The sequence below is a fragment of the Heteronotia binoei genome, chromosome 8 (assembly GCF_032191835.1).
Source record: "Heteronotia binoei isolate CCM8104 ecotype False Entrance Well chromosome 8, APGP_CSIRO_Hbin_v1, whole genome shotgun sequence".
In the NCBI taxonomy this organism is placed as follows: domain Eukaryota; kingdom Metazoa; phylum Chordata; class Lepidosauria; order Squamata; family Gekkonidae; genus Heteronotia; species Heteronotia binoei.
The window spans coordinates 5263059-5272713 of NC_083230.1; the positions used below are offsets into that span (position 1 = coordinate 5263059).

The 9655-nt window shown below is 42.8% G+C and overlaps 1 protein-coding gene across 1 annotated transcript in view; it reads left to right on the forward strand.

The window, feature by feature from the left end:
* Positions 1-8423, forward strand: part of GSAP (gamma-secretase activating protein) — a 113486-nt gene extending 105063 nt beyond the window's left edge. The window contains 4 exon segments of the mRNA XM_060246070.1: positions 1669-1727; positions 6788-6892; positions 7192-7285; positions 8251-8423. Of these exon segments, the coding sequence (XP_060102053.1) occupies positions 1669-1727; positions 6788-6892; positions 7192-7285; positions 8251-8423 (431 nt within the window).
* Positions 8424-9655: the final 1232 nt, after the last annotated feature.

Below are 9655 nucleotides of genomic sequence, written 5' to 3' on the forward strand. Positions count from 1 at the left end.
CTCAATCACACAACAGAGCTACTGAGCCAAGCCTCTCTTCCATCTATTGTCTGAGGTTCCTCCCCCTCCTGGTCCCCTGTGGAAGGAAGGAAAGAGCTAGAGCTTCCTTTGCCCAGTTCCCTGGATCTCATAGGAGAAATACAAAGAAAGCTCCTTTAAGACTAATGTTTTAAGCATGTTTTAAGTTTTTTTATTATATATCTCTGCTACCTAATCTTCAATAGTACACACATGGCCCGGCCCAACATGGCCTGGCTCAATAAAGTCTCATTTATGTCAGATCTGGCCCTCGTAACAAATGAGTTTGACACCCCTGGTATAGACTATGTTGTATTCAACAGTTTTTGCTGTTTGGAAGTACTCCTGCACTTGACTATGTGTCACATTACCCCTGGCACTGACGTGGACAGCTTGACCTTTTCTTGATGCTGCCTAGAGTGAGTTAGTAGGTATAACTCTTTCCCTGTTCTGGTAGCAAAAAGCCAGAACGTATTGTTAGAATAATAGAATCACAGAGTTGGAAGGGGCCATGCAGGCCATCTAGTCCCAACCCCCTGCTCAATGCAGGATCAGTCTAGAGCATCCCTGGCAAGTGTCTGTCCAGCTACTGCTTCAAGACTGCTAGTGAGGGGGAGCTCACCACCTCACTAGGTAGCTGATTCCACTGCTGAACAAGTCTTTACTGTAAAAAAATCCTTACTTTCATTTTAGATTGCCTGTATGGCCCATTCCAAGTCTGTGATTCTGTTATTCTATGGAAAGGTGAAAAACAAAGGTAAAATATGGTGTAAAATAGTTGACTGAATGCCAAGCTAGAAGAGAGAGGCTCATAAGAAGCTCCTTATCACTTTATCTAAACCAAATGTTTCATGGGCTTTAATTTCCCTCCCTGCCCATCCTACAACCCAGTACAACCCCTACAACTAAAATTTTGAGGTATAAAAAGGGAGAAAATAGTGATTAGAACAATTTAAGTAAGATAAAATTTAAAAAAAACCTAAAACAGGGAACCACGTCAGCATCTGCCTCACATGCTCCTTTTTCTCACTTATTAAAGCACCTCCCTTTACCTCCTAAAAGGGAGAATGGAGGGAGTTAAAATAAAGATAAATCTAAAATATTGAAACGAAGAGGTTTTTGTAATGTCTTCAAATTTGGAATTTCCCAGAAAGAGTTTAGTTTGATCCCCTTCAGTATAATAAAATTTTACTTTTAAATATCGGCAGTTGGGTGGAAATAAACATAATGGTGTTTGTAGCTAACAAACATTGTGACTCCATTTGTATTTTTTCACATGATGCATACTTAAGGAAATGTGCAACATGACCTCATTGTGCTTCTAGGTGCGACATTGTTGGTTGTCACAGGAAACACACAATATCACATCAAAAATTGCTTTCTGTTATAGTTGGAAGGCTTAATACCAACCTTCCTCTAAACTTTTACTTTGGCTCCTGGTAACTAGCAGCTTTGTACATACACCACTTACCTACAAATACTGTGCGGTGTTGGCATGAACCTTCTTTGAAATAATTCTTGACACTCAGAACTCAAATTGTGTGGAACTTCCACAGAGGGGAATAGTTGCTCTTAAGTCATTACAAGGTTAGTACTTCTGGAGTGCTAATAAATGAAATGACTTGCTGTGTTTTTCTTTGTTTTTTAAAGAGCTGGACAATACTGAAAAAGAAAAGCTGAAACTTGGTATTCTCACAAGGCTTCCTGAGGTAACTTTCGAGTCTTATATCTGCTTGCTAGGTGTCTTTGTTTTTTAAAGAGCTGGACAATACTGAAAAAGAAAAGCTGAAACTTGGTATCCTCACAGGTAGAGAGAAAGAGATTGAGTTTCTTGGAGCAGATGGTCTCAGAACCTACCAGGTGTGGAGCGATCCTGGATTTAGTCCTAAGTAATGCCCAAGACTTGGTGAGAGAAAGTGATTGCGCCGCTTGGGAGCAGTGACCATAATGTTATTGATTTCACCATTTGTGTAAATAGGGAGTTGCCCAAAAAGACCGCCACAACCACGTTTAACTTTAAAAGGGGTAAATACACTGAGATGAGGAGGCATGTGAGGAGGAAACTGAAAGGAAAGGTAAATACGGTCAAAACCCTTGGGGAAGCTTGGACACTATTTAAAACTATAATCCTAGAAGCTCAGATAAAATACATACCACAAGTTAGGAAAGGCACAAGCAGGTATAAGAAAAGGCCTGCATGGTTAACAAACAAAGTAATGGAAGCTGTAAAAGGTAAGAAGGACTCCTTTTAGCGGTGGAAAACCAGTCCAAGTGAGATTAGTAAAAGGGAACACAGGCTGTGGCAAATCAAATGCAAGACTGTGATCAGGCAGGCAAAAAGGGACTATGAGGAACATATTGCAAAAAACATAAAGACCAACAATAAAAATTTCTTCAAATATATTAGAAGTAGGAAACCAGCCAGGGAGGCAGTGGGGCCCTTGGATGACCATGGGGTAAAAGGATTACTGAAGGAGGATAGGGAAATGGCTGAGAAGCTGAATGCATTCCCCCCCCCCCCCGTCTTCATTGTGGAAGATGAGAAGTGTTTGCCTGCTCCAGAACCACTTATTTTGGAAGGGGTGTTGAAAGACCTGAGTCAGATTGAGGTGACAAGAAAGGAGGTCCTACAACTGATAGACAAATTAAAAAGTAATAAGTCACCAGGTCCGGATGGCATACATCTAAGAGTTCTGAAAGAACTCAGAGTTGAACTTGTGGATCTCCTGACAAAAATATGTGATCTTTCATTGAAATCTGCCTCCGTTCCTGAGGACTGGAAGGTAGAAAACGTCACCCCCATCTTTAAAAAGGGTTCCAGAGGAGATCCAGGAAATTACAGGCCAGTCAGTCTGACTTCAATACCGGGAAAGTTGGTAGAAACCATTATCAAGGACAGAATGAGTAGGCACATTGATGAACACAAGTTATTGAGGAAGACTCAGCATGGGTTCTGTAAGGGAAGATCTTGCCTTACTAACCTGTTACATTTCTTTGAGGGGGTGAACAAACATGTGGACAAAGGAGACCCAATAGATGTTGTTTATCTTGACTTCCAGAAAGCTTTTGATAAAGCTCCTCATCAAAGGCTCCTTAGAAAGCTCGAGAGTCATGGAGTAAAAGGACAGGTCCTCTTGAGGATCAAAAACTGGCTAATTAATAGGAAGCAGAGAGTGAGTATAAATGGGCAGTGTTTGCAGTAAAGGACAGTAAGCAGTGGGGTGCCGCAGGGCTCAGAACTGGGTCCCATGCTCTTTAACTTGTTCATTAATGATCTGAAGTTGGGAGTAAGCAGTGAAGTGGCCAAGTTTGCAGATGTCACTAAATTGTTCAGGGTGGTGAGAACCAGAGAGGATCGTGAGGCACTCCAAAGGGATCTGTTGAGGTTGTGTGAGTGGGCGTCAACATGGCAGATGAGGTTCAATGTGGTCAAGGGCAAAGTAATGCACATTTGGGCCAAAATTCCCAGCTGCAAATACAAGTTTTTGTTGATGGGGTGTGACCTGGCAGAGATTGACCAAGAGAGAGATCTTGAGGTTGTGGTAGATAACTCACTGAAAATGTCAAGACAGTGTGCGATTGCAATAAAAAAAGGCCAACACCATGCTGGGAATGATTAGGAAGGGAATTGAAAACAAATCAGCCAGTATCATAATGCCCCTGTATAAATTGATGGTGCGGTCTCATTTGGAATACTGTGTGCAATTCTGGTCACTGCACCTCAAAAAGGATAACATAGCATTGGAAAAAGTCCAGAAAAGGGCAACTAGAATGATTAAAGGTTTGGAACACTTTTCCTACGAAGAAAGGTTAAAACGCTTGGGGCTCTTTAGCTTGGAGAAATGTCGACTGCAGGGTGACATGATAGAGGTTTACAAGATTATGCATGGAATGGAGAAAGTAGAGAAAGAAGTACTTTTCTCCCTTTCTCACAACACAAGAACTCGTGGGCATTCAATGAAATTGCTGAGCAGTCAGATTAAAACGGATAAAAGGAAGTACTTCTTTACCCAAAGGGTGATTAACATGTGGAATTCAGTGCCACAGGAGGTGGTGGCGGCTACAAGTATAGCCAGCTTCAAGAGGGAGTTAGATAAAAATATGGAGCAGAGGTCCATCAGTGGCTATTAGCCACTGTGTGTGTGTGTGTGTATTTGGCCACTGTGTGACACAGAGTGTTGGACTGGATGGGCCATTGGCCTAATCCAACAAGGCTTCACTTATGTTCTTATGAAAAGGTGCCTGTTTGGATGGGTTTTATAAACTCTTTGACTCAGTGCTAGAGTTCATAGAAAACAAAGAGCCAACTTAAATGATTCAAAAAAAGACAGCTTATTTGGCAGACTAGTTTAATAATTTTAATGAAACAAATCTACAGCTCCAAGGCAATGAGGTAAATTTAATCAAAACAAAAACCTGTTATGTCCACATTTGTGGCAAAACTTCTTATGTACAAATGAAATTTAGGATGAGGGGAATTCAGCCAGTTTCCAAATTTATCAACAGTAGAAAAACATTATGAAAACTTGCCTTACCTATTGTCAACACTTGGAGGCTCTCCATTCTGACTTTAATGAACAATTTGAAGATATTCTTAAAATGAACATACCCAGTTGGGTTTTGGGCCCTTTTTCAAGTACAAACACAGAAGAGTCTCCAAAATTACAAGAATTTATAGTAGTGGCAACAAATGAGGTGACACCAGGCCTGTAGCCATGGGTGGGGGGCACGGCCCCACCTTCCAACCCCCCCTCCAACTACGTGGCCCCTCCATTCAGTCAAGCTCACCACCGTGCATAATGACTTCTCAGCATTTGCCTCGTAGCTGCCGCCTTGTAGCTTAAAGCTGCTGCTGCAGTAGAAGAATTTGCCTCCTTGCTGCTGCTCTAATTGAGCAAATTTTGCCCACTGCCGTTGCTGTTGCTCTTTCCTGCCGTTTGCAAAGCATGCAGGAAGGGAGGGAGGCTATCCAATCGCCAAGCGGCTCCAGCAAGACTTCCTCCAGTCAAGGCTGACTGTTCCTACTCTGCTCTGACTGTGACCCACCTACAAACAAACGCTGTTGCTGCTGGCAAAACACGCCTCCCTCCCTCCAAACACAGCATGCTGGTCTCTAAGCCGGCAAGCAAGCACCTTCCCTGCCTTTGCTGTCTGCCTCTCCTCCTGAATCGGCAACTTGAATCCAAGAGTTCTTCACACCAGAGAAGGCACTGACATAGATGCAAGTTTAATGGTGAAGCATTAAAGGGGGGGGGGTCCTGTGGAATAGGTGCCAGGCTCCAGGCTAGACCTGGAGATGGTGCAGTGCAATCAAAAAAGCCCCTCACATCCTAAGGGGAGGTTTTATTTGCTAGAGCAACACCTGGATGCACGTTTAGAATCGCACATTGTTGGGAGGTGGGGGTGGAATGGGGGTTGAATCCAAGAGGTGCTAGGACTGGAGACCCACTGGGATGCAATTAAACAAACCCACCCAGACTCCTGTAGGGGGCTTGGGGTTGCCAGAGCCAGACTGGGATGCACTTTTTAAAAACAAAAATATCAAGGGGGAGGGGGAGGAATGGAATCCCAGTGTAAGCTTTACGATGCCAGGCTCCAGGTTAGACCTGGAGATGGTGGAGTACAATTTTTTAAAAAGCCCTCATGTCTTAGGGTTGGGGTTTTTTTGCCAGAGTAAGACCTGAATGTACTTTTAAAATCCAGAGCAGTGGGGAGATCGGGGCCGCCAGAGTAGCAGTGGTGGAGAGAGTGGGGGCCGCCAGAGCGGGGGGCCCCTTCATCAGAAATTTTATTCCGTGCCCCCCCCACCTAAAATTTTCTGGCTACGGTCCGGGTGACACTCCTCTTCAAGTGTTTGCAAATCATTTACAACGCATCTCCTTTAATAAGTTGCCAACCTATCAAGCCAATATGGAAGCGTCTCACCCTTCAAACTTTTTTGAGTCAGTGCCTGCCTTTTGTCAAGCCACTGTGCATTATCTACAAGGTGCCACTACTTTTTCAAGTTGTTGCAAGTCAGTTGCCAATTTATCTAGACGCTATGGAGGCGTTGCACCCTTCAAGCTACTTTGAGTTAGTTGCCTTACTACCATACTGTCGTCTTTGGAGTCAGCGGGAAATGGATTTCTTCGTGTGAAGTCATAGGCTGCTTTAAGGACTGTTTTTTTTGTTTCAGTGATTGTATGTGGAAATTACATGTATGTTAGTTATCTGGTAATACTATCCAGTATTGTGAGTTAATTAATATAAGTGCTTGTGGCAAATGATTATATAAAGATATTTAATTGTCATTCACGGACTCAATTGTTGTGTGAATATGGTCCGTGGTTTCCTTGTGGTTGGTTCAGTGGCAGGAAGGCGGATGGAAAAGAAGCCATCCAGAGGGCTCATTATGTGAGTGTTCGGCTCCAGACAGGAAGGGCTTTATGTTTGGGGGGGGGGGGGGATCCATACTAGCAAATCCTCTGCAGGTCTGCCTTTGAACTTTTGGCCGCTAATGGGATGCAGGTTCAAAGTTGCTGCTAGGTGGCCACATGTTGATAAGCAAGATTTTGCCTGTGGAAGAGGGAAGTGGCTTTCTGCTGTCAGAGATCTATCAGTGTTGGTAAAGAGATATTCACAGATTTGCAACTGAGGTTTATGTCATTGCAGTTGATTATCTTAACAGGCCAATTTAATCAACATCCCCCGTGCAACAGCTCCTGTATCAGTGCTGTATTTGTTGCATTTGCTTTTTGGCTTCCCACTGTTATTTTACTCTGTTATACAGGCAAATGGTAACAAGGTTGGTCAGCTGCCCAGTCATCCCGTTGGCTCCACCACTGTGGTGCGGAACTATGTTAAACTCCTGTTTGAGAACCTCAGGAATAAATCGGTAAGAGCTGAATCAGATATCGAGACAAAAGTTGCCAAACTTCAGCCTCAGCCACAATGCTCCATGGTTGCATGGCTACATGTAAAGCTTTATTTGCTTGATGGGCAAAGGAGGCATATGGTTCAAAAACCTCTGTGTGTGTGTGTGTGGTATTGGGGAAGGAGGGCAGTGGCATATTGTGAAAAAGGATACTGAAGGGTGCTGGATAAATTGAAGTCTATATGTTAAAGGATTCATGATCTTTCATAATGCAATGTTTAAAATCCAGAAGTTTAGGCGAAAATGCATTTCTTTCACAGCCCAATATGTCACTAGTGGACAGATCATCAGCCCAAAATGAGTTTCTTCCTCTCAGCTACTTGGTCACCATATTGACAGAAGTGGATCATCAAGGTAACGATCTTCCTACAGTACTGGGACAGGAATTAGACCTTGCATAAGTGGCTGCAGCCAAAATGGCCTCGGTTTCTCCTGATCCTCTTCATTGGAACATGTTTTGGGCTCCAGTTGGATTGGAAGATTATTATGGTTCCAAAGTCAATCCTTACTCTTATCTATAGCATCTCCTAAGTGAGGCAGGATTCCTTAACACTACCTAGTGCCATAATCCTTATGGATGTACATTAAAGGTGGTTTATAAAATATAGTCAGTGTCTGGTCTGCTGCACATATTACAGATGAGGGCAGGTTAACCAGTGAAGGACTGCTTCCCTATGCTCTAGCTGCACATCCGTTGATTACATACGGCAGCTCCTGTACTAGTGGACACCTCCGTTGTTCTTGCTACATTGGGAAATAACTGTGGGACTGGCTTTATGCATATGATTGTCCCATCCGTATTCTAGTGATGGGACAGGAACAGTGCCTTAGAAAAGTGGCTGTTCTGCAACCAAAATCACCTCCATTATCTAACTGGATTGTCAGTGACAGCACAGCCAAAATCAAGAGCAACAACTTGGGGTCAACAACCATAGACATAGGGTGAGAGCAAGTATTTAGCTCAGATGCTTGGCTAATATCATTATCAGTGTTAAAAAGATAGTCACCTGTGCAAGCACCAGTCATTTCCGACTCTGGGGTAATGTTTTCACGGCAGACTTTTTACCGGGTAGTTTGCCATTGCCTTCCCCAGTCATCTACACTTTCCCCCCCAGCAAGCTGGGTACTCCTTTTACCGACCTCGGAAGGTAAAAGGAGGCTGAGTCAATCTTGAGCTGGCTATCTAAACCCAGCTTCTGCTGGGATCGAACTCAGGTCGTGAGCAGAGAGCTTGGACTGCAGTACTGCAGCTTTACCACTCTGTGCCACGGGGCTCTTATACTAACTATTAATATATGCCATTATTTTTCTCAGGACAGATGGCTTCTGTGGAACAAGGTACCATGAATGTGAGACTTGTTGAAGAGGTGGCCCTGAAGCACACTAGAACACTCTTGGGCCTTTAGCACTGCTGCTCAAAGATGAATTGGTTCCTTCAAGCAATACCTCAGCCTTGCCACACACAGCCACAGATGCAAATAAACAGCCTTGAGATGAATGAACTGCTGGTTGCAGGAACAGAGGTACAGAATTGGGAAGATCTTAGTTTAGGTAATATGGAAAACTCTGTTGTTTGAAGAAAACTTATAACCGTTTTTGTTTGCACTTTTAATGACTCGGGTGTGTTGCAGAAATTGAAACCCCTGTGGGGTACATACAGACCAGTGCCAAACCATAATCAGTTCTTCTGCTATAGTCTGCATTTTACAGCAGTTCGTGTATATAAGAAATTGAGAAATTAATAGTGTGTGTGTGTTAAAATGTTAATTTATTGGTGGCTGTTGTATAGTGATGTGTATAGAGAAGGTCCACTTAAGTAATTGTGTGAGAGTCCTGCATCATAAATGGAAAATGTCTTTGTAAAATGAGAGCAATTGTATAATTTTGGATGTAAATATTAATGTATTTTTGGTTTTGTAGCCAGATAGGGGTGTTCTAAGATGTCTCATTGTTTTGTAATTCAGCATAAATACTGCAAGGGAGCTTAATTATCTTTGGGAATGCTACTGGAACAATCTTCTTGTCTGGACTCCTTGTCTGGATTCTGGAACTTAAACTCTTCAATATCCTGTTAATAGCAGTCAATAAGAGAGAGGGTATGCATTTTTTTTTCAATGAATGGGATCTTAAAATGTTTAACTTCAACTGGATCTCACCCACTGTTTCTAGAATGCATCACTGTGAAGAGAAGTTGCTGTTTTAAAGCTATTCTGTGCCTTGCCTGCAGTTGCATTCGCAACCATGTTTATATAGTATGTGGCTTCCCTATTTGTTTCCTTAGCTGTGATCTGTGACAGCAATAGAAAAGATGTACACTGGCTTCCAGCGGGGATAATTTTTTGTTTTGTTCCCAACATGCTGGCATACCACTAAACTGATGTAATTGAAGCTAGAATAACTGCCGTACAAGTACTTGACTTGTAAACAGCACATTTAAAAAGAAATTAAGTCAAGGGCTGCTGTCCTCAGTTCTGCACCCTTGAGTCCTGTGCATCCAAATAAGACAGAAGCTCACATAAACAGTGCAGGGTTACAGTCACAATATATACCTCTTTCACTATAGCACTATAGCGAATAGAAAATTATATGGCAGATGGGTTTGATCTTAGTATTTCAAATTTAAATATTCTTCTGGAAAATGTCTTGCTTACCCCTTCTCCCCTCCTACAGCCCTCTTTGACTTCTGAAAAAGAGAGATTGGGAGCTGGGAGAGCTTTGTGGGCC